This window comes from Gouania willdenowi, chromosome 6 (assembly GCF_900634775.1).
Source record: "Gouania willdenowi chromosome 6, fGouWil2.1, whole genome shotgun sequence".
Lineage (NCBI taxonomy): Eukaryota > Metazoa > Chordata > Actinopteri > Blenniiformes > Gobiesocidae > Gouania > Gouania willdenowi.
In genome coordinates this window covers 57421014-57445773 of record NC_041049.1, presented here as the reverse complement: position 1 = coordinate 57445773, position 24760 = coordinate 57421014, and the positions used below count along the sequence as shown (strand labels likewise).

Below are 24760 nucleotides of genomic sequence, written 5' to 3'. Positions count from 1 at the left end.
TACACATGTATAAAAGCAATTATTAATCACTAATAAACAGCAATTGAGACTGTAACCCACAATTGACAACTTAATTGTTTTGTAGTGTAAAAGTTGAGGTTTGGGTGGTAATGTGTTTGACTTAAAATGGACTAACGATCTCCGTTTGTCCCAAAGTGCCAATTTCAGTAGGCTTTGAAAGAACAAGCATTGTGGATAATAATAATGACTAATTATTCCTTTTCTCCTCAGTTTGTCTCATAACTCTTTAGGTAACAAAGGCCTGAAGAATGTGCTGGACATCTTGCCTCATCTCTGCATTATACAAGAAATTAAGTAAGACAGAATGTCTTCTTGAATTTAAACCCAAAGCAGCTTCATTTACACAGCAGCGTAGTATGTTATTTAGAATTATGTATTAAAGATAGACTCACAGAAGCTTGTGCTTTATATTTTCTAAAGGAAATGATTATTATTTAACACTACTTGGGTTTCCTAGTGTCATCGTCATGTTTTGTTTGTGCTTTAGTGCCAGTAATAATGAGATCACAATGGAGGGCGTGGTGATGCTTGCTGGTATTTTGTGTTCCAATGACACAAATCTAACACAAATCTACATCAGGTAAAATAACCTTTACCTTTCATATACAGTAGCTGATTTTAATCTGCTTGCTGTTGTTATACTCTTTATTCCACACTACACTATCTATGGTTTAGGGGCAGGGTTGGAGCCAATTGTAATTGTAATTGCGTAATTAAATACAATTATGGTGCAATTAATGAAAAATATGGCCTAATTGTAATTTTTAAAAATCTGTTGCTGTCGTAATCATAATTAAATTTTAATTGAGTTCAGATAATTGACTTTGTAACTGTAATTCCCATAAATATTCTATAGAAATGATCATTTATAATTTAATGCAAAACAGTTTAACCATGTTACAGTTCTATGTACAGTTCTACACATATTTATTTAACAATTATTAAAATATGTTTCATATCAAGCTTTCCCACATTTTACCATTTTAAAAACATTGAAATCGAGGGGTATACTGACACAAAAAAGGCTCGGATGCCCACACCAAAAATATTAGAACCTATATTTTCATTGATTAGAAAGCCTAACAAGGTAATCAATAGATATGAGAGAAATCAGATGATAGATATTTATTTTTAGTGTATTTTACAGCTGATTTAGGACCCGTTATCATAAGAAATGCTAACAGGAAGCTAACACAAGAGGAAGGTTAACTTTGATTAGGTAATTTATTACAGGCTCAGTAGATGTGATTAATTGTAATTGCAATTTAGTAATTGAGAAGGTAATTGTAATTGACTTTCTGAGGGATATAAATATGTGTAATTTAATAGTAATTGGAAAAATGCTTGTCACTGTAATCATATTTGAATTGTAATTGAACATGGGTAGTTGAAAACATAATTGTAACTGAAAAATGTAATTCATTAGGGGTGAAACTTCCCGTTTGACAGATGAATAAGTTATAGTAAAAAGTATAAAGTAGAGTAACAGGTTAAGAAATAAACTTATGTTCATTTATTGTTGACAATTTCTTGACATTCAGAACAAAAGCTTACAATGTATCTGAAAAAACTGTCATTGGACAGATGTTTTCAACTGAATACATATACTGTATTTACTTACTGTACTTGGACAGAAAGTTGTGCTCATACTCACATAGCAAATTTTGCATAGTAGGATTTGTGACACATTTTCTTATTTGATTTTAATTTGGCTCAAAGTATTCATCTGCATACACATTGAGTTGCCTTGTGTATGAAATGTGCTAAACAAATACATTTGACTTACATTTGCTTGTGGATTTAAGTGGCGGTGGACAAGACCAAGTGATCCTCAAGTTTGGTGCTGACAAAAGGTATTTTAAAAAATAAACCCTGAACATTCTGATTTCTGCAATTGCAATATACAATCCCTAAAATCTCATTCCCTGTTTTTGTTTTCCAGCCATGACAAAGAGGATCTAAAGATGTTCAGGTGCAGTTATCTGTACACCTTTAAATCTAAATACTTTTAGCTTCATTCCAAATAATACCTATGAAAAAAATGGGTAATTTTTTTTTTGTTCATAGAATAAACAGCAGCAATCTCCAACCAGCAGATGTAGCCACTGTTTGCAGAAAACTGACCCCCTGTCACCAATCATTGGCATTAGAGTAAGCACATTTCCTCTATAGTTATACACTATAATGTTCTATGTTTGGACTGACCAGGTAAACTTTTATACACTCATACAGGCTTAGCCAGTGCTCACTGAACCACATCGCCATCGAGCATCTACTCAAACAGCTGCCAAAGATGACATCACTGCAAAGGCTTGAGTAAGAAACATGCGTTTAAGTGTGTTGTTATGCAGAAGAGTTCCCGTTCAATGTCTTGTTTTATGTTTATTTTTATTTCCAGCATAAGCCGCAGTATCAACTCCACTGCTGATGCGCTGAAATTGCTCAATTTTTTCACAAAAAATCCCAAAGTCACATCTGTGGAGCTCGGGTAAATAACATGACACTTTAATTGTTGCTTATTTGTGGCTGTGAAAAATACAAGCCTTTAACATCTGTGTGAATCAGTAATTGTTTACGCTTTCGTTAATTGTTGATGAGTGATTTTTTTTTTCTTCCTCAGATCTCAGATTGAGTCCATCATCAATTTTAGCAAAATAAAGTCGGAACCGCTTTTTTTCAGGTACGCAGCCTGTTGGTCTATTCAAGTGCAGTCAAGTGAAGAAATAAATAATGTTTTCAAAAAGTAGCAATTTTTCAAAATAAAGTACCCAGAACACATACAGTACATTTAATTTTTGTTTTGTTTTGTATTTGACAGGGATAATGTACATTTATCAACTTTACAGTAAATGTACCAGAGTTAGCCTAATGACTATTTTTCATCTGCTATTAAAAGTCACCCTAGGGCGGTGCCCTACTGGGCCGGGGTCTGCAGCTCTGCCTCCTCGGGGCTGTGCGCGCTGCATACCGTTATGACGGTCTGACTTGGACCCTTGGGGGGAGGCCTGACTTTGACAATAACTAAGGCTTATGTGCTGGCGACATCGATGAAGGGTGATCTGGGGGGCTCGTCCGGGGGGCCGCTGGGGTAACTTGCAGCTTCCCCTTGGTGCCCCAAGTGACCAGAGATGCATCCGTCATCCTTCGGCAGGCTGCTGCTGGTACTGCTTCTGTTCCGGTTCCTTCTGGCCTAGGGTCCGGTTTATGCTGACTCTGGGCCCGCCGGTGGGCGCCCACTGGCTGCTTATCTAGTGGAGTCCTGGACGTGGGTCTTTGCTCCTTCGCTCGAATCTCGAGCGGGGGGCTCTCTGGGCCCTCCCCTTGGAGGGCTGGGGGGTGGGTGGGTTGGTGTTTAGCGGGGGGCCTTGGGGTTAAGGGTTGGGGTCGGTGGCGGGGTGCGCTGAGTTGGGGCTTTCTCGGGTGTATGTGTGGTTGCCTCTGGGCCTGGGATCTCTAGGGCGTCTGTGGGGGCTGCTCGGTCGTGGAGGGGTGGCCTGGGGCTCCTTGGCTCCTGTTGTTTCTGCCAGCCTGGCTGCATCTTCGGGCCCGGGGTGGCGCATGGGTTTGTAGAAGCGGCTCTTCCACAAACATTGGTCATGAATGCACTGGCCTTGGGCAGTGGGATAAGCTCATACTGGGCTTAACCTTAGACACGTTGATCGCAAATACCAGTTTTAGGTATAACCACTCACTCCTTCCCCTCTGTTCATGGCCACGAACATTATACTTGAAATTCTCCACACCAGACTGGCTGAACTGATTACAGAACACAATAAGCACAATATGCACAACTACTGTATAACATCACATCTCTCTCACCTTAAAACAGTCAACCCTTCTCCCCCCACCCCTTCCATTTCCTACCCTGACTCCCTCTTCCCCGTTCCCTTCCCCCTCACCTACATGTAACACTGCCCTCTCTTTTTATATCCTCCCTTTAATAAAGTGTTTCTTATCCTTCCTTAGGGAGGGCTGGTGATGGTCACAAATATGCAATAAACATTTAAAAAAACATTTATTAAATTGCAATAACAAAACATGCATTACTGTCTTAAAAAGATTGCAGTTCTTGTAATGTTGACCTTCGATAGCATGTGCAGACAAAGTTTAAAAAAAAACAAAAAAGCCACATGGAGTATTTAAAAAGAAGTGTAAGCCCTGAATATTTAACCCACCACTGATGTTCATTTGAACTGTTGTGTGCAGGATGACACATTTTATTTTGAATGGCGACAACTTGGCGATACTGCTAAACATCCTGCATGAGGGCCCACGACTGTCTGCTCTCAAGTATGTGTCTTTTCCGAATATCTCCTGATTAAAAGTCAACTTTCCCACACTTTGCACATGCGCCCATAGATGATATGCTACATTATTTGTATGTTTTCAGTTTGTCGAGTAACCAATTGGGAGATGAAGGAGTGAAAACTGTGGTGAAATCCCTGCCAAAGCTTCAAATCAGCAGCTATGTGGAGTAAGATGACCATAGACAGATCTATAGGTTGACTTTTAACATTAAAGCTAGGGTAGTCGATTTTCCCCAGATATACTTTTTAAGTTTTTGGTTGAAATTTTCTTTATGTCTTGACAGAAATTGAGATCTTATGTGCTCTGAAAAAAGAACGAAGAAAATCTGTCATCTGTAGCAGCTGTAAATCTGTAATAACTTCGACCAATGAAAAAAAACGAATCATCTTTTTTTAACCAATCACGTCTCCCTGCTTGTTCTCGACCCCTTGCATGCACGAACTCACATATGATGGTAAAGTTTAGTGTTTACTTACTGCTGAATGAGTCATGAGATAATGACATTTCTACACAATACAAGCGATGAGCTTAGGTCTCCTTCTGCAGCAGCTGTGCCCGTGCATGTGAGTGAGACGGAGCACGGGGGGACGGGGGGGGATCGGGAGGGGCGGAGCCATCAGGGAGGCTAGATTCAAAATCATCCTAGCTTTTGAAAATCGCCTACCCTACCTTTAATTAATAGAAACTGAAGCTATGATAATATATTGACCATAAACTGTACAATATGAAGTAGGCATGGCAGTTATGATTATTAAGAAAGTGATCTTAAAAGTATTACCGTCTACAGCGTTGGAGACAATATGCTGACTCAGCAAGGTGTGATGGACGTGGCCAACACTCTGTGTTCCTGCACAGGTGTCTCTGATGTGGACGTCAGGTAAGTCAGAGGATTGAAGAAATGAGCGAACAAAGAACCCAGAAAAATCAAACCAAAGCTAACTTCCGAATCGAATCAAAGTTATCATATGATTGCTCCTCTTTTTTTTCTTCTTCTTTGTTTGCCTTTAGCTTGGAAGAAGACGGGAAGTGTCTCATCTGGTTCCGACCAAATCCTGACTTTGAAAATACCCTGAGGTAACTATTAGATGTTTGCATTTTACATTTTTTAGTTACAGCAAATTAATATCACAACAAGCTTTCAAAGCAACATGTGCTCAAATTGTATATCCGCAGTTAGCATATTTGGTATTTGACGACACGTCATTAAATGTCGTTCATTAAATTATGATACCTTTGGCGCTATGTTGGATTTTTTTTGGGTTAGGTGGAGGGATCTAGTGGGGTTAGATAGGGTTAGGGTTAATGGTTAGGTGTATCTTTAGGGTAACGAACGACACTTAATGACAGCCGTCATGACACCTTATTCATGCTAATGACAGCGTAATGTCAGCCTTATGTATAGAACTTGAAGTAAAGTGTTACGGCATATTTGAACATTAAACTATTTTGACAAATGTTCTTTAAATGTTCATGTCAGGTTTTTACCACAATGATTTGGAGCAATTTCTGCTGCTTTTGCAGAACAGCCTGAGCTACAGTTCTGCATTAATTGTAAAGCAGGGTGTGATTAGGGTTACAGGGTTAACTAGGTACAGTATATTTTTGCTGTTGTGATTGAAACGGTTTGAATTAACAATAAATACATGAATAAATAGACAACAAGTCTGGATCAGATCTTACCTTTAAAAACTACAGTACAGTCTGCACCTGTTAATGGTTCTCTGTATGTTCTGCCAGTATCAGAGGAAGCCGTTTGCAACTCGACCATCTGCTCACGTTGTCCAGAATTGTGTCTGACTGCCCCACTTTGACCAGAGTGGTGTGAGTACAGCGCTTAAAAACATTAGAAAACTTACACACACATTTTACCTCTAATGGTTTTATAGATAAGATGTAACATCTGTACCTTTCAATGTATATTCAAAGGTGGATGTGGACACATATCCTGATAGATATTTTGGGAAGACACTCACGTACACAGTGTAAACAAAAAACTGTCAATAATTTTAATATTGAAAACTTGATTTTTCTCTTTGAAACCAAAAAATATAAGTCCTTCTTTTTAACTTCAGGTTGTTGGGTTTTTTGAGGGGTTTTTTTTTAGCTCTATTTCCTTACCAAGTCATTATTTCTGTGTTATTTTTGACTTTGTGCTGCCCCCCAAGTCTTTACCAGTTTAGTTTGTCCTCAGGTTGATAAACAATTCCCTGCAGTTTGAGTGGATTCAAGATTTTGTGAAACTGCTGAACTGCAGTCGAAGAGAACTCTGTGTCAGGTCAGAGAAAATGGATGTCCAGGGTTGGGGTCAATTACATTTTTTTCAATTACAATTGCGTTTTCAATTTTCCATCTTCAGTTATGATTATGCCGACCAGAATATTTGCCATTTACAATTAAATTATGATTATTGTTTTCCTCTTGAAAGTCAATTACAATTATGTTCTCAATTACTAAAGTTTAATTACAATTGATCACAATTACTGATCCTTTAATAAATAACTGATTAAACTTAACCTTTCTCTTGTGTTAGCTTTCTGTTAGCATCTCTAATGATAACAGGTCACTTTTGACCCATGTCTTATATCAGATCTTATATAAATATATTTATAAAAATATATTATCTATCATCCAATTTGTTTTTAATCTCTTGGTTTCCTTGTTAGTCTTCCTTATCCATGAAAAATATTGGTATTAATGTTTTTGGTGTGGGCGCATACCTCTCGATTTCAAATTTTTTTAAATGGTAAAATGATCTTCAAGGGAACTGACAGGTAAACCTGATATGAAACACATTTTATTATATGTTAACTAATTATGTGTGAGCCATAGGACTGTAACACGGTTCCCTGTTTTTGTGTTGAATACATTTTCATTTCCAATTCCAAATGCAAAGTCAATTATCTGAACTAAATTACAATTCAGTTATGATTATTACATCATATTTCTAATTAATTACCAGTCACGAAATTACAATTGTAATTGACCCCAACCCTGAATGTCACCATTATTGCTTTGCTTCAATGGAAGAACACATTTTTTTTTGTTCTTTTATTAAACTATTAAATGTGTTACTGTGTTTCCCACTAGCATTGAGGAGGGCTGGATCAGAGCTGAGAAAGCTGCTGGTTTATTGTGTAGCTGCTTGGTTGTAAACAGCAGCATTCAAACCATCAGGTGAAAACACTCAAATGCATGCAAACCAGCACACACATGCCAATGAGTGTGCTGATTCTTAGCACTGGCTGTTTAACCTGCTAACAGCTGCTTACATTTTGCAGGATTTACCAAACTACTTTACATTTGACACTGAAGAGTCCATCGGCAGTGATTGCTGACAGGTGATTGACACGATGGCAAAAAACATTACCTCAAATACATTATGACAAACAAATAAGCCTGACTTTTTTGTGAAACTGAAATATTAAGACATCAACACCAACATATGCATTACTCGTTGTTTTCTTTTGTCTTGTGCAGATTTACAGATTCAGCTCAGTCTCTGGCCATAGAGAAAATAGGGTAACTTTGTTTATATTATCATTTGTTTTTGGACATTTATGTAAAACATGCTCTGCAGGACAGCTTGGTAAAGATCACGTCCACAGTCATGTGCATGTAATATTTCAAACAAGAAGTAACGAGAGAAACACACACACAACTACACACAGGTAATAGCGGTGAAAAATGGTAGTTTGAAACTGTGAGTCAAGTACGGTGTTGGTATCGAGTGAAAAAAGCTTCATCTTTTTAAGTTTATTCTCAGAAGGCATAACTAAATGTATACAGTACATAAACTGTCCACATTCAAAATATTACTTATGAGATTACTGTTACTGCAATAATTCGGATATGATTATACAAGTTGTACAAAATATACAGTAAAGCACAATGTATTCATATCTAGAATAAAACACATTAGGTTAAGAAAATAAAAACTGTAGAAGTTGAAAAACCCGAGTACAACAAAACTATGCATTTAGCATGAGCACCAAGCTGACTTTTAAAGTATAGGTTACATGTTACTCTCTGGTAGAAGAATTAGAGCATCACTCTCTAAAAATATTCAGAAAGTATTTATTTAAAAAGCTGAGACTTAGAACTTATGAGATGAAATTAACTTTCAGTCACTACACGTGTGTTGAAATAAATACAATATCTGAAATAAATACAATATCTGAATTTTATATTCTCAAAGCATAAGTGTTAAAGGGAAGAAATTATACATAGGTGTGTATATACTTATATACTGTATGTGTGGCCAGATGAATGTATAGTGGATTACATGAATTGTATAATTATATAGATATATATCAATGGATATATATATATAGTGTAAATAGGTGTATATTATAAGAAGATTATAGTATTATTATGTTTTTTTTTCATTGTGGTAGATACACTGCTGTTGTGTTCATGTTTGAAATAAAATTCAATCAATCAATAAATCAATCATAGTTCATCAATGCAATTCAAAGATCACAATGAATAAAGTAGGGAAATATTGCATCATTGTGCCTGCTCATGTCCAGCCGTGATGTATTCAAATACTCATCCTGGGCAGTGTGTTTGTAGATAAATGTACATTTTCTTACAGTTTGCCTGTGATGGTAAACTCTTCTCTTTCCTTCCTCATTTCCCGTTTAGCCTTGTGGATTGTGGAGTCGATGTTCATCAGCTTGCTTCAATGAAAAACATCATCCAACATTGTTCCTCACTGACAGAGTTTGAGTTAGTCACATTTATTTCATATTTACTTCATCATTGAATTTGTTTTATACTCCGCAAACAGTAACCGAAACCCATTTTGTTAGTTATGAGGGCCAGAATAATTTTTTTTAAAATTGTAATATTTTGACAATAGAGTCGTCATTTTATGTGAATAAAGCCGTATCTTTAACAACTCATAATAGTATAGGCTGGCTCTCAGAATTCTCTTTTGAAGTGAACACAACTAACACCGATAGTCCTGAAGTCGACCACTTTCAATCAGTTCCTCCTCCATGATGAAAGAGGCTATTTACTCCAAACCAGTCTGGTTAATTTGTCGGAACAAACGCACGTCTGCAAAGTCGCTTTAAAGTCCTTAAACTGTCAACAGTGTGGTGTTGATGGGTCAGTAGGCTCAGTATTTCATCATGTGTGAAGCTTAAATAGCAATATAATCTCACTAAATGCTCCACATTCTCCTCCATAACGCACGAGTGATGACAGCACACACAAGATCCTGTTTGTATTTCAGTTTTCTCATAAAATTACAACTTTATTCTCAAAATTTTACCTCTTTAATCTCGAAATATTATGACTTTAATCTTGCAATGTTACGACTTTATTCTCATAAAATTACGATTTTACTATGATATGACTTTATTCTCATAGAATTATGACTTTATTCTCAAAATATTATTACTTTAAACTTGAAATATTACGACTTTAATCTCATAAAATTACAATTTTACTAAAATACGACGTATTCTCATAAAATTACGATTTTATTCTTGAAATATTATGACTTTAATTTAGTAGTGCCCAGATTTCTAATACACCGTCGTAGTTAGTAAATGATCTAACTGTGAAAATAATTTCTGCTCTGGTAATTTCTGCTCTGTTCATTTTCAGGTTTTCCGACAACGGCTTGTGTATAAATGGGGTGGAAACTATTTGCTCATTCCTTCCCTTCTTGCCAAAGCTCACCACTCTCAGGTTGGTTTATTTTTGATATAGGCTCATAATTCTGACGGTAACACATTTTAAATATTTCTCATCACCGATGTCCTTTTTATCGTCTGTAGCATTGCCTCTAAAGAACACGCTGCGACTGTGGTTGACATGCTTTTACAGACTCTTCAGACATCACCATCAGTTCAGTGCATCAAGTGAGTGTGTTTCCTCTACTACTAATCATTTCTGCATACTTTAATGCTTAAGTGAAGTCACTCTTCCATTGTACTCTCTCCTAGTTTATCAGGTCATGAGTTTAATGACCCTGCAGCTCCGAGTTTGACCGCTTTGTTGCCTCGACTTCAATCACTCAAGTAAGTTTTGGAGATTCCCTGTAGGAAAATGTATTGTTTTGTTATAATATCAATTACAATAACAACTCACCTCATTTTTGTTCCAGTCTGTCCCGTTGCACATGGTCAGAGGCCGCTGTGCAGCAGTTCATCAAAGCACTCGGGCAGTGTGTAAGACTGGAAACCCTTTGGTAAAGCATCCGTTTGTGTGTATATACACAATTAAAAGCTGTGTTCACTGTATTTATGGAGTTTTTTTTGTGCTTACAAGTATGGAATTTGTCCACTTGAATGAGGAAAGCAAAGTGCACCTGATACAAAAACTACAGAATATCAACTCCATACGCTGCCTCAGGTGAGAGAAGCTGTTTTTTTTTAAAAGGCTGATTCCTCTAAGTCTGGAAATCAGTTCAGACCAGTTTGATCTCAAGTGGGCCACATATTTTAGACAGAAAAATTTACAATTTCAACATTATTGTGTCCTTTGCACTGGGTACTGCCAAATATCCAAGCAATAAGTGACAAATATGAGTCCCTGCAGGATCATATTTAAATGTCCTTGATTTTATGACCATGTTTTATTTAGTTTGAAGAAATTTGGGGAACAATTTGAGAAAAAATTGCAGGATTCAGGAAAAATTGAGAGTTCTTTCAACAATTTCAGATTCAGATTCAGATATAAGCCACTGAAAACTGTGAGTAATTTCATATTTGTTCTGTCGTGGGGCGAGCATGGCTCAGTGGTAGAGTGGGTTGTCCAGTAACCGAAGGGTTGGGGGTTCAAATCCCGCTCTAACCGAGTCATTGTCGCTGTGTCCTTGGGCAAGGCACTTTACCCACATTGCCTTTTATGAGTGAGTATGAATTGTGCATGAACGCCTCTGTCAGTCCCCCTAGGGCAGCTGTGGCTACATTGTAGCTTACCACCACCAGTATGACTGTGAGTGACTGGTGTGAATGAATAATGGTTTCTGTAACGCGCTTTGAGTCTCCTTGAAGAAAGCACTATATACTGTAAATCCGAGCCATTATTATTATTATTGTTTTTGCTTTCTCCTGTGAGTCGAATTGGTTGCTCTAATGCTGCAATTCTCAACTGGCTGGTCAGGACCCAAAAGTGGGTTGTAGACCTGTACTAGGTCGGTCGCAGACAGCTGGTCAAAAAAAAAAAAAGAAGAAGAATTCTTGCTTATCTCATGTTGGATTTATGTTTTTAAAAGGATTATATGTGTGTTTTCAACAGCTATTTTTGAAAAACTGGGTCACAATTTAATGACTGTGGCAAAATGTGGGTCCCAGGGTGAGACCAGTTAAGAACCCCTGCTCTAATGGGCCGCATTTAGCCCGCAGTTCTTGAGTTTGACATGTGTTTAAGTGATATCAAATATTCCTGTTGCTTTTCATTACGAGCCTTCTAGGATTTTAATATGATGACACTTAATCTGCTGAAATGATTCCAGGCAGACGTGTTTGTTTTCCTTGGCTCTGCCTCAAATAAAACACTGAAGTCATAAGTATCCTGTGATGCTGTAACGATTCAGTCCACTCACGATGTTGTATATTTGCTCACGCTGCCGGTGCCAAAGCCACTGCATGGTTGGCCACTCACATTGCAAAACGTCGTAACTGCAGCTCATCATACCAGTCATATTAATTACTCACCATGAGATTGTAGGCTCTGATATTTTGATTCCCCCCCTGCCCCCCAAGAGAGATACTAATCCATCATCAGTCCACACCGACGTGGTGATAAGCCGTTAATTGTGAATAAATGTGCGAGAACAAAAATATCAGTACAGTTTTCATAGTCTTAAGATGCAGATAGTATGTGAGAATTAATCCTCGCCATTTGAAATACCTTACTAATAAAAACTAATAAATGGAATATTGTTTACTCTTATGTCCAATTAGCAGAGGTGAAAGTAATGGATTACAAGTACTCACGTTAAAGTAATTGAGTTGCCTTTATGGGTACTTGTACTTTATTGAGTAGATTTCTAAATCAGTAATTTTACTTGTATTTAAAGTTGCAATCCGCAACTCTCAGATCCCTCTCTCCCCTTCCCTCCCCGCTGCTCTCTTGCCCTGCCTCCAAACTTTCCAAAGTCCCTCCCTCAAAGGAGCTAACAAGCTAACGTCAGTCCGACAGCAACATCACAGTAATATAACATGCTCTGTTAAAAGCATATTACTGCAACGCTTCTCTCTCTCTATGTGCACAAACCTCAGCAGCAGCAACAACACAGTGTCACTTACAGCAGCCCACACAGAGGCTGCTGCGCACACACGAACAACACATGCACCACAGAGTTCTAGTGTAACAATTACATATCAAACATAATGTAAATCAAGCAGCAGTAATTACCTTTCAAGCAGAAAAGACACCAATTCCATCTTCTACTCCGCCAGACCATACACTGTAAAAAAGACGGCGTTCTAGCTCCGGGAAAGGGGCGGGGCCTGTGAGCAACAGCTGTCAGACAGCCCATCAAACACAATCCTGGCTCTGATTAGTTCTTTTTGTTCGGTCGCGGTACATTCTGGCAATCTGCCAAAGGTAGCAGGAGCAGCAGGGGGGACTCAATGAGTTTGTTTTTTTCACACAAACTACTAGTTTGATGTAAAGCTGTCCTTACATAGCTTTAGCAAATATGACAAAAAGTCACTTTTATAAGAGTTGCAGACTGCACCTTTAAGTACTTTTTAAAAGAAGCAAAGTAATCCATTACATTTTACACCCAACCATTACTGAATGCATTTTAAAAAGATCAACGGACATTGTGAAACTACAAATAATTAAATGACCAGACAACAATCAGTTTTATTGTTTATATAGTTTATACATGAGATGTTTACTGTATGCAAGGGAACCTTTGCAAGATTAATTACGAAAAATAAACAAGAGAGGTGAAAGTATATAGTAACTTTTACTTTGAGTACTTTTTAATTTAATTTAATTTAATTTAAGCTACTTTTTACTTTTGCTTGAGTAGTTTATGTATGACTTGTACTTGTACAATTTCAATCAAGTAAGTTGAGTAGGATATATCAGTAGTCTTTACACCTCTGCCAAATTGAAAGCATCTGATTCTATAATGGCTGTCAATCAATCAATCAATCAATCAATCTTTATTTGTATAGCGCCAAATCATAACCAATGGTATCTCAAGGCACTTTACAGTAGAGCAGTCTTAAGGACATGGGAAACAGTCTAAAACTGGGATTTGGTTCAGTTTCCAGCAACTGTGAAAGCATTTACACAAATATATAAGATTGAAATAGTTTTTCCATGTAAAGGGAAATCCTCTGGGTTGAATGTCTTGTCCTACAGGTTGGATGGATGGAGGATGGCAGATAGAGGAGCAGAAGAGCTGATTACACAACTTCAAAGGTGGAGGGAGCTCAGGAAGATCATGTAAGTAACCAATGAATGACCAGCAGGAATCTCAGGCTCTCCCGGGAATCCCTTTTTTCACAACTGAAAATTAAACCTCAAGTTACGGAACGCGTCAACACTAATTAGATTGATGGAGGTGTTTTTATCCAATTTGACATCATGGATCAGTTCCTTCTGTCAGAGCTTTTCTGGAGGAAGTGGGTTCATTTCTCTTGATTAATTTCCGATAAAGCCAGGAATATGATATTTGTATTGTATTAATATCTAGGCTATCTTTCTGACTAATACTTTTTTTTAAAGTTGGATTTTATTGTAAATTGATCATTTTGGGAATGTGTTGCTGAATGCATCCCACCACATGATACGTTATGGAAATAATTAAATATGATACAAAAAAGAAGACAAGAGATTCAGAACTCATGTTCGACTGAATATCCAGAGGAAGTAGAACGTTCAACTTTGTGGTGCGCATTCAAACTAAAACAAGAATCTCAGATATGGTCACGAATCTTAAACGTAAATTAAAGGATGATGATCCAAATAAATACAAGCTCTACTCCTAATAATGTTATTCCAGAGAACCTCCTTGGCCCAAATAAATGTGAAAATAAGTAAAAGAGCCGTCAGAGAGCGCAAAACCTCCACTAAGCACCAAATATCCCCTTATCTGGATCAGTGATCCTCATCATTCTACCAGGATCATTCACATTTTAAAGGCTTGGAAGAAACTTCTACAACCATCAATAACAATACAATAGGTCCAAATGTATGGGCATCCCCCAATGTTTTTTTGGACAATTCCGATAAAATGCTGAATCTGAATCTGATCTAGATGAAACCCAGTGGGGTAATCGAGGAACCAACCTGTCATAACTGAGTCAAATTTCATAAAGATTCAAGATTCAATTATGATTCGAGATATTAAATTTTAAGTTTTTGCCATTGATAGGGATTTTTTGATTTTTCACACTGATCCAGCATCAGTATAATGATCCGCATCACCTCCAAAATTGAATGGACTATTTAAAAATTATTTATTTGAATATACTACAAAAAAAAATCATCATCATTTAATAAATATTAAAAAAAACTAGATGGCCCAAGAGAGTTTCTAATTGGAACGGAGGGTGAACTTTCCTTCTTGTCACACTCTGCATGCGCTCTGATTGGCTGGTTCAACATCGCCTGCCAGCCCCATCCTGTACCTGCAATGATTTATATGGAAATCCCATTTTAATTTAGAAGATCACCCATTAGCATTTGATAGGATTAATGACAACTAGTGTTCCACAGTTTAATGGTCACACCCTCACACCATACAGAAAGGTTTAACTATATCTAATACCTATTTGATTATACCAGCTTTATTAAAATCAAACTTTATTTGTATGGCACCTTTCCTACAAAAGTGCTTTTACAATAAATATAGCAACATATAAAACACATCTTATTTAAAAGAAAAGGACACGTAATACCCAGAACATGAGATTTAAACGACAGCACAAGACAAAATCCCTTTATACACATAAACTACCCCAGCCCCTTGGATATAAATAACAGACTATTCCAAAATTCAACATTTCTGTATTTTGACATTGTTTGGTTTTCTATTGTGTATCACTTTGTGATTTTATTAATCGTTTTCCATATTGAATTAAGCTGTTACAAAAAATTGTCAACCTGCCTGGAAGTAAAACGACTAGAGAGTGAAAGTCATTGCCAGCATACCAGTCATTTTATTAGACTATCATCACCCTATTTATGGTCGGCAGCTGCTCTCATTTGGAAGTGGTTCAAACTTCTTATAACAGGGCTCTGATACCAACGAAATATCATGTATCGTAGAAGATTTGTGAGCCTGCTCATCATTCTTTGATTAATTGAATGCATTAGTTGCTGTGGTGTCGTGTTGTCACTGCCAGTCTTTGGCAGTGACTTTGGTCCAAGGACTTTCTCTGAGTGACAAAGCTTCAGTCATAGACTCAAGTTTTCATATGCGAATACTCAGCATATGGAAAGAGAAGAAATAGTGGAAACAAGCAACATATTTGCACATATTAAAAAAATTATATTATTGCGTATGTTTTAGATACATGTAATGCATATTTTTGCTTGATGGCTTTGGTTATTCTAACAGTTTTGAATGATTTTTAAAATGTCTTTGATAATTTAAAAATCCAACCGCTCCCACTTTCAAACTAAACCTCTAACTTAGGGCTCTGGGAGTGAATATAGGATTGGGATCATGATGTAATGGATGGATGGATGGATGACTTTTTATCTGAGCTAAGATTACTGTGTACTGTATATTAGCTAAATGTAGATTGTTTCTCTTAAAATAAATAATTAAAAAGTTTTTGTAAAAACCCTGATTCCATTGAAAATGTTCATGATTATATAGACAAAAAAATATACATATATAGTGGGAATGAAACTTTACATAAATCAGGGTTCTGTGTGAAGTATAAAAGGTGAGTTCAGCCTTAGAGCAACGTTTGTGTTTGCTGCCACCTGCTGGTTATTTTAAAAATATTGTTTTTATTATTAATATTCTTGGGGATCAATACTATGGAAATATTTGCATAAGTTTTGTAGTAGTTATTGTAGAGTTTATATAGAAATATAGATTTGTCAATTAGCTAAAATGTAAAAATATCAAACGCACATCGTAGAGGTGTTTTCAATTTATGAGCTTCAAATTTGTTTAAAATGGCGTACTTAGATTGTCAGGTTTCAAAATATCAAAATGTATAAATTAACTTAAATTAGAGTAAATACAAACAAAACAAGGAGTTGAATAATTTGTCATGGCAGTTTATTTTTGGGTCTGTTACAAGACAGTAACAAGAATCAGAATATTAATCTTATAGAGATTTAATCTCTAGTTGTTCGGTTTTATTGAGAGAAGAGAGTGAGAGAATTCAGAAGTTTCTTGAGCAGTGCTTTGTAGATGAATAACATAAGGTGAGTATTTCTTCTGGACTTTATGATACAGCTGTTGTGATGCTGTGCTATGGTATGACATAGTAGGTTTTGTTATGTTAAGTTATGTGTGTGTTTGTTTTCAAGGCTGTCAGAAAACCTTATCAGTGACCAATCAGGGGTGCAGCTACTCAAGGCTTTGCAAAGCTGTGTTCACCTGGAGGAGCTCAAGTAAGCACACAGTCATTCTCCTTATGGAGGAGCTAAACGCTAACGGCTAAAGTGGCTTGTTCCATGACACGTTAAGATTAAATGTTGTTGTATTCCATGCTTTCTTTCAGCTTGTCCAGGAATCAGCTTGGGAACGGCACTGCAGCTCAGATGGCCGTTGTTCTACCATCAGTGACTCACCTGTCAGTGTTAGAGTACGTCACACACGACTCCACTTTTTTCATTTACAAATACATTCCAAGGTATTTTGTGTCGGTGGTAATCATGAATGTTTGTCATTAATATACTGTAGCATGTCAGAGAATCCCATTGGAGACAAAGGTTCTGTTAGCCTCGCCAAAGGAATCGCGAAGTCAAAGAACCTCAGCAAACTTTAGTAAGCCTCTCTTGTTCTGTTTGTCTTCAGATTCCCACTCAGCCTGGATTGACTGAGTCTTAATGTGTGTTCTTTTATTTGCTGGTGCAGTCTGACTTCTGTGGGAACTTCTGAGCTGCGTGCTATCACTGCTAGCCTAGCCCGTTGTCCGCTAATACAGGAGCTCAGGTAAGATTGAAGGGGTGCGTCCGAATAGCCCCTCCTCTCTTCTTTCCTATCCACTTTTTCTTAACCCCCGGAAGTGTTTAAGTGGTTGCCATGATAAGGAGCGTTCCAATTTTCTAAAAGCTAATAAAAGGAGGCTCAATGCTTCTATTATAACCTACTTGAGGAAATTCTGATGCATCCTTTATTAAAGGAGACAAGGTAATCATGTCCCACAATTCCTTGCAGCGACAACATTTTAAGGGACCCACTCATCTGAGCGTTCACGGAAACTCACAATGACTGAAAAAGGAGCACTTTGTCATTCAAGAAAAAGCTATCAGAAGCTGTTTACATTACTCTTGGAAATGCGCAAAATCTAAATAGTGCAATAAAAACTGGTAATGGAAACACCTGAATTTCGAGAAAACATTCTAATATCACTAAAAAGTTTTTACGCTTTCATGACGAGGAATTGCAGACGTTTTGATGTTGAAATGTGTCACAAAAGTTCTATGGAAACACCTTTTTTGATCACATGACGTGAAGTACCTGGTCACATTACCACTTTTCTCCGAGAAAACATGGCAGGAGCATTTTTTAATGTTATACTTAAAAAGGATTACTGACACATTAGACGTGAAACAACAAAGGAATACGGAGTGCTATAAGGAGGTTTGGAGCATTCATTTTCCTGATGCGAAGTCTTGCAAGAGGAGATTTCACGGAAGTTACGAGGCTCCTGCACAAAACAACCTTCAACAGAAATGCTTTCAAAGTGCAATCATCAATTCATTTTCAGACCCGCTTGTTCCTGTTTTCAGGGTCACCGTGGTCTCCCGGTGCCCATCTCCGGCTCACACTGGGGCTAGACGGGGGTACACCCTGGACCAGTCCATCCCAGGCGCAATTATACTTTGTCGACATTTAGAAATATCGCTTTTATTTTGCAGAAATCGGAATTGGAAACACATCTATAGACATTTTTGGCCTATTATACCTATTTTTGATTAATGTTGATGTTGAACCATTGTCAATGTGATGTTCTTTTAGTGTCACTTTTGTTCCTCATGGCCTGGTAGCCTCTTTTCCTTTGATTTACATTCAAACCTTGTGATATTTGATATTATATCAGCAGTTAGAGTTACAGGGGAAAGTGTTGTAAACGTGTTTTTCGTAGTCCATTTTTCGGAAATGTGTTGTTTTTTTCACCACAGCAGACGTCACTAACCTTCAAAGCCGTTGGATTATTACGTCACCAAGTGGAAGTGTGTCTTATTGTCAAAACAACGTGATGGCCTTTCCCTAACTCCTTTAGGAAGTCCCCTAACACCTTTCCTTAACCCCGTGATGTCATTCACGGGGTTAAGGAAAGGTGGGTAGTGTAAGGAGATAGGAGAGACTGTTCGGACGCACCCAGGTTTCAAGTCAAAATCAATGATTCAAGACATGCTTCCTGGTCAGAGTTGCAAGGCACTGGAGCTTATTCCAGTTCACCCAGCACAGGTCTCCAGTCTAAAAAACAGACAATTGCATTGAGCTTGTGGATTGAAGGTCTATTGTATCTATATCTATATTTCTTTAGTCTGGGTTGGAATTCTTGTGGCGATGAAGTGGCCCTCGAGCTGTCTAGAGTTCTGCCTTTGTGTCACAGGCTGACCCGGATAGAGTGAGTCTGGTCTTATCTCAGCGTTACATTTTACCAGTTTAAGTCCAATATGGATGATTATTGACTTACTTTGTGTTTGGCTGTAGTTTGGAGAACAACATGGTGACTGTTAGTGGAGCAGAGGCTCTGCTCAGAGCGTTAAAGTGCCATCCTGCTCTGCAAATTATCAGGTAAGCTTGTTTTGGTTTTGATCATCAAAACAACTCTAAACTATAATCATAGGCAAATGCAGGGGTTGTCATAGGTGGAGTTTGAGATTCTTACCGGGGGGGGGCAGCAAAAAAAAAAAAAAAAAAATAGTTTCGCTTCACAAATAAGGAATGAAAACAAATCCTTTAACATAAGTTTTGAAAGCTGTATTATGGACTTGCCAAAATAAATCCAAAATGCAGCTTGAAATGTTCAGCACCCACTGTAACTTAAAGAATGAGAGAGTTATGTTGCTCAAATTAAGCAGTGTTATTATTTATAATGTTCTACATGATATATTATACACTCAATACATGTCCTTTAATATGGGAGATTCACTTTAACATGGAGGGAGAGACAAGTTGCTGTCAGTTGTAAATCACTAATATGGATTAAAAACATTTAAAAGTCCAACAACGTAGATTATGGCATTAAAAGTCTTGAACAACGTAACTCCACCTTTGTTGATTGTCTTTGTGTCTATGTATTTTTTCGAATGAATTTGGGAAAACTTACAGTAAATGAAAACTTTTGATCACTAGTGGGGGGCAATGCCCCCCCGCAAACAATGCATATGGGGGTTGTAAGAAGGAGCCGCACATTTTGACGTCTTTGAAATCTTATTCTGTGTTTTCAGACTATGGAAGAATGAAATCTCCAAGATTGATGCTCAGAGGCTCCATCTGAGGGACAAAAGACTGAATTTCTCATCCATTTAATGTGTTGAAGTGGAACATTTTTGGGTTTTTGCATCTGGAGCCTTATTTTGAATCTTTATTTTAATTTATTTTAAACAAAATACACTTTGAAGTATATGCACATAAAATGCATGTATGAACTGTAAGTGTGTAAATGCCCAACGTTGTACGAGTCAAACTCTATTTTGGTACAAAAGTATGAATAATTACCACATAACTGAACGTGAATGTAACAATTGTAACTTAAGTTATTATGCTGTTTACTAAGTTGTGTCGGGGGAAAAGACAGATAATTAGAATCAACATGCTACACTTTAACCAGAGATGGGCAGCTTTTATCACAGTGGGGGCCACAACAATGTGATTGTCTGATCCAAGGGCCACATTGTCAACATTCATGTCAGCTTTTAGAATAATGACCAAAACAAATGAGTTTTTTAAAATTTTTCCTGGCATTTAATATTTAATTTTTTATTTCTTTTGTGTGTGTGTTTTTGTTATTTGACACATTTTTGTGTATTTTTGGATTTTAGATTTGGGATGTTTTTACGTAATTTTTTTTTCGCTTTTGATGTTATTTTGTGTATTTTTATTATCTATTTATTTTTTTCTGATGTTGTGTGTGTGCGCGCGCGCGTGCGCCCGTGTGTGTGTGAACGATTTTGTAAAGTTTTTTTGTTCTAAATTTGAATAAGAAAAGATTTCTTAGCCACAGCCTCTTTTGAATCAGAAACCTTTTCATAAAATAAGGATTATAACGAGTTTTAACCTGCGTTTGCACACAAAAGTAAAATTGGTTTGTTTTGCACTGTAACTTTTAATGATATTTCAGGTACGACGCAAAGAAGTGCACTATTTGTTTTAAGGCTATTTGTGAATGTTGTCAGTTTGTAAAATGCTGAGTCCATGTATTTATTTATTGTAATGTTTTTTTTTTTCCTTTTTTTTTTTAAAAATAAAATTCTGGTACGCTAAAATCTGTGCCTTGATGTTTTAATCTGATTTGTCTTTAATTGCTACATTTACATTAAAAAAGAACATTCCAGTTCCTATTGCTAATCACTTTAGTTTTGTATTTTTCTATTACTGTATTATGATTTGGCTTTGATGTGTGCACAGGGAGGAGTGAACGTGTGCATTTGTAGACGTTAAAGGGAACAAATATTTGAGTTAAAATTTGCCGGGTGTCATTTGTAAACAAAACCAGAAACCAGTGAAACCCAACTTTCACATTTTTATTAGCTGTGATCAACCTATCGATTATAGTTAATTACTTTTAATTAAATAAGGTCCCTGAGGGGCTGGGTGTTCCTTTAAATGTCCCACCCTAACTCCCTCTTCCTTGTTCTCCTTTCCCCACTAGAGTCTAACACTGCCCTCTCTTTTTATATATTTCCCTCAGATAAAGTTTAGCTTATCCTTTTTTAGGGAGGGCTGGTGATGGTCAAAACTAAGCAACAAAATACTGTAAATGTATTTGTTGATTTTTTTTTTTTTTTTTTTGTTGCAAGAATAAAACGGGCATAGCTGTCACAAAACCAGATTGCCCTACTCATAGAGTTAATCTTTGATAGAATATTCAGATAAGTTTAAAAAAAAAGAAGCAACATTTACACAAAAAATGCCATTGTGAAATTGTTCAGTTAAAACACAAACAAAGCTCATGAAAGTAAAACTAGACGTGCATATTTATTGAGATGTCAGAATGCACTGTCAAATATAAATATTGTAGAGGTGTCAGTTTTTTGGGATTATTAATTTAAATGGTGATTTTATCCTAATGACAACTCATGTTATGTAAGTATGAATATAATGCAATTTATTTCATTTTTTTAATTTTTTTTTTACAAAATATGTTTGTCAAAAGTACAGAAATGAGGTAATGTACCGTCTCTGATAGTGCATGTTAATTTTTTATTTTCATCTTTATTCCGCTTGTTTGTTTTTTGTCCTGTTTTTCTCAAGAACTCGATTGAGTATTTATTTGTATTGTTCATTTAATTTATTTTATAGGACTTGATATATATATATATATATATATATATCTTCCTGTCCCTTGTCGAACGAGTCTAAGGTGAATTGTATTTATTTTATAGAGATTTCTGTTGCAAATTATATTCATTTTCATCTATTTTTTTATTCATTTCTTCAAAATAAATAATCAATTACATTTAAAGATATTACAAGAAAAACGGTGCAGTTACTTATCCCGAATTCTCACTGAATAAGAGTAAATTAACAAATATTACAAAACAAACACTATTTATTTACTTAGTGAGAAAGAATAAACTTAATAAGTACAGTAATTACAAATAGTCCAAGACAAACACTGTTTATCTACTTATTCAGGAATATGACACTTAAGTAATACAATGTACAAGCTGAGGTTCACACCTTGTGTTTCCTCACTAATGGTGATTTAGCAGTAAAATGTGCTTCAGTCTAACACAAATATTTGAGCAACACGAGCACATGTTGGATGAATCGTTCAAGCATCTGAAGAATTCTTCTTCAAAGCACATAGAAAATAAAACAGGAATAATAAAGTGCAAAGAAAAAAAGATTTTTTTAATTTCTAATTTCATGCTCAATGATCAGTTACAGCTGCAGACAGCTTTGACATGACGCCCAGCAGGGGGCGCTCTACCTCCAGCAGTGAGTGGTCCTCAGTGTGGGCGTCAATTATAATTGTAATCATGTAATTGCTCATCATTGTTGGGAGTAACTAGGTATTTATACAGTAATATATTCCTTTTATAAGTAACTCATTACAAAAGTGAAAAGTGGTAATATATTACTAGTTACAATTAAAGTAACTCAAGTTACATGCATATTTAATTTAAGTGCATATTTGCTTTTTTTTCTCATTGTTTGCAATTATTTGAGGAAAAAACGATGATTAATATAGTTAAATATAACTTATGGGGAACAAAAAAAAGAGTTTTCTGCTCCTGAAACAGCAGAAGTATTAGAAACAAAACTTAGACCAATGTTATTTGAACACTATCAGTGTGATATAGGTAGTGTACTGGACTTATAGTAACTCCATGTAGTTTAACTCAGTTACATTTCAAAAACAGTAATATTGTGATACAAATATATTACATTTTTATCCCAGTAACTAGTAATATAAATATATTACAGAATAACTTACCCAACACTGTTGGTAATAAATTACAAGTATGGGTTAATGGGTCAATTGTAATTATAATCAAAAAGTTGTGTTGCTGTTGTACTTGTAATTGAGTTCAGATAATTGGCTTTGTAATTGTAATTTGAATAGAAATTATTTGAAAACTATTCATTTAGATTGTGGTCAATACATGGTCCCGGGGCCGCCAGTTACCCATGTTCTGTTATTGATCCTTTTACATCTCAGTGGGTTCGGGGTGAGATTTGAACAATTTCAAAAAAAAATGGGTAAATGTAATTATGACTTCTTAGCTCTCTTAACTAACAGTGTGCATTCACATATTTCAAACCATAATAGTAAAGTTATTTGAGTGCATGGATGGATAGATAGATAGATAGATAGATAGATAGATAGATAGATAGATAGATAGATGGATAGATAGATAGATAGATAGTGCATGCACTTTTGTACAGCCCTTTGTCCCCCTCTTTCTGGGTTTTTAAAGTGCTTTATGAATAAAGTTGGATTGGGTTGGATATGATTGGATGACGTCACGCCTCCCCTCAGGGGGCGCGCCCCCTATTTTGAGAACACTGTGGTTAAGCCAATGTGTATCATCAGGACATGATACTATGTAGACGCTCTGGAACAAAAGTACCATTTTATGAATAGCTGCTAAATAGTTAATTAATTAAAAAAAACTACTTCTGAATCACTTTGCGCTTTTATTTTGAAAGCCCTCGTGTGAGTGAGCTCGGGTTGTCGGTCGGTGTGTGCGCGCGGCGCTGCGGGGAGATCGCGTCGTTCCGTCCAGGCTGTGAGGATGGTGCACATGGTTCTCCTGTTGCTCCTCTCAGCTTTGTCCGTTTAACCAGCAGCACAACTTCAGAAGTGTGTGTTTCCTTTACCCTGAGGAGCAGTCACTGACAGACACTGACAGACCACTGACAGTCTGTCTGTGTGACTGTGTGAAACGGTTCCAGAAGTTGATCATCTACTGCTGAGGTGAGTTTCCCTCACTGTGATGCTCGGAGCGCACATCTGGAGATGGACACGTGCTTTAGAGGAGAGAATGTAATACTCAGGGTTCATTCATTCATTCATTCATTCATTCATTCATTCATTCATTCATTCATTAGTTGTGCGCGTTTTACAAGCTTTGATCAAATGGCCTCACCACAGAAGTTCATTTTGTCAGTCAAGGTTTTCTTTGACTGATGATGTCTTCATAAAGTGTGACTGAGGTGTGGAAGTGCATCATTATTTCATTACAGAAGATGATTCAGGGTTTTTAGAGCAGACACCAATATAGATATATTAGAGATTTTAAAAAAAAGCTATTGTTCAATAAGCGATATATCGGTCAATATATGAAATGATAGCATTGATATACACAGGATATATATACTGTAGATTTGTTTTTCCATACTACTTGAGAGAAAGACGGTGGTAAATTAACAAATAAAATGTCAGTCTGAGAGCAATTTAATCGATTTATCGAATTTGTAGATAAAAACAATTTTTATTTTGCAAATTGGAGTATAATATATATATGTATATGTATATATTTTATTTTTTTTAGGTATTTTTTTTCCACCACAGTTTTTTGGGACTTTTTCATGTTCCGCCCTTGTGAGTTACCGTAGTGCGATGTGATCCAG

General features: G+C 36.5%; 2 protein-coding genes across 5 annotated transcripts in view; both read left to right on the top strand.

The window, feature by feature from the left end:
- Positions 1-20415, top strand: part of nlrc5 (NLR family, CARD domain containing 5) — a 48969-nt gene extending 28554 nt beyond the window's left edge. For 2 of the 3 annotated variants that reach the window (XM_028449187.1, XM_028449186.1), the window contains exons 24-54: positions 232-315; positions 509-601; positions 1827-1874; positions 1964-1993; positions 2089-2172; positions 2254-2337; positions 2420-2509; positions 2642-2701; positions 4228-4311; positions 4412-4495; positions 5117-5206; positions 5338-5403; positions 6067-6150; positions 6521-6604; positions 7417-7503; positions 7608-7667; positions 7807-7848; positions 8974-9057; positions 9946-10029; positions 10119-10202; positions 10287-10361; positions 10448-10531; positions 10612-10695; positions 13672-13755; positions 16807-16890; positions 17001-17084; positions 17183-17266; positions 17357-17434; positions 18996-19079; positions 19166-19249; positions 19906-20415. In XM_028449187.1, coding sequence (XP_028304988.1) covers positions 232-315; positions 509-601; positions 1827-1874; positions 1964-1993; positions 2089-2172; positions 2254-2337; positions 2420-2509; positions 2642-2701; positions 4228-4311; positions 4412-4495; positions 5117-5206; positions 5338-5403; positions 6067-6150; positions 6521-6604; positions 7417-7503; positions 7608-7667; positions 7807-7848; positions 8974-9057; positions 9946-10029; positions 10119-10202; positions 10287-10361; positions 10448-10531; positions 10612-10695; positions 13672-13755; positions 16807-16890; positions 17001-17084; positions 17183-17266; positions 17357-17434; positions 18996-19079; positions 19166-19249; positions 19906-19987 — 2413 coding nt within the window. In that variant the 3' untranslated portion in view covers positions 19988-20415. The other variant, XM_028449188.1, reaches the window with a different exon arrangement.
- Positions 20416-23718: 3303 nt separating this feature from the next.
- cpne2 (copine II) overlaps positions 23719-24760 on the top strand; it is a 71340-nt gene continuing 70298 nt past the window's right edge. For both annotated transcript variants that reach the window (XM_028449575.1, XM_028449574.1), the window contains exon 1: positions 23719-24104. The gene's annotated coding sequence lies outside the window, so the exon portion shown is untranslated. The remainder of the gene's footprint in view (positions 24105-24760) is intronic.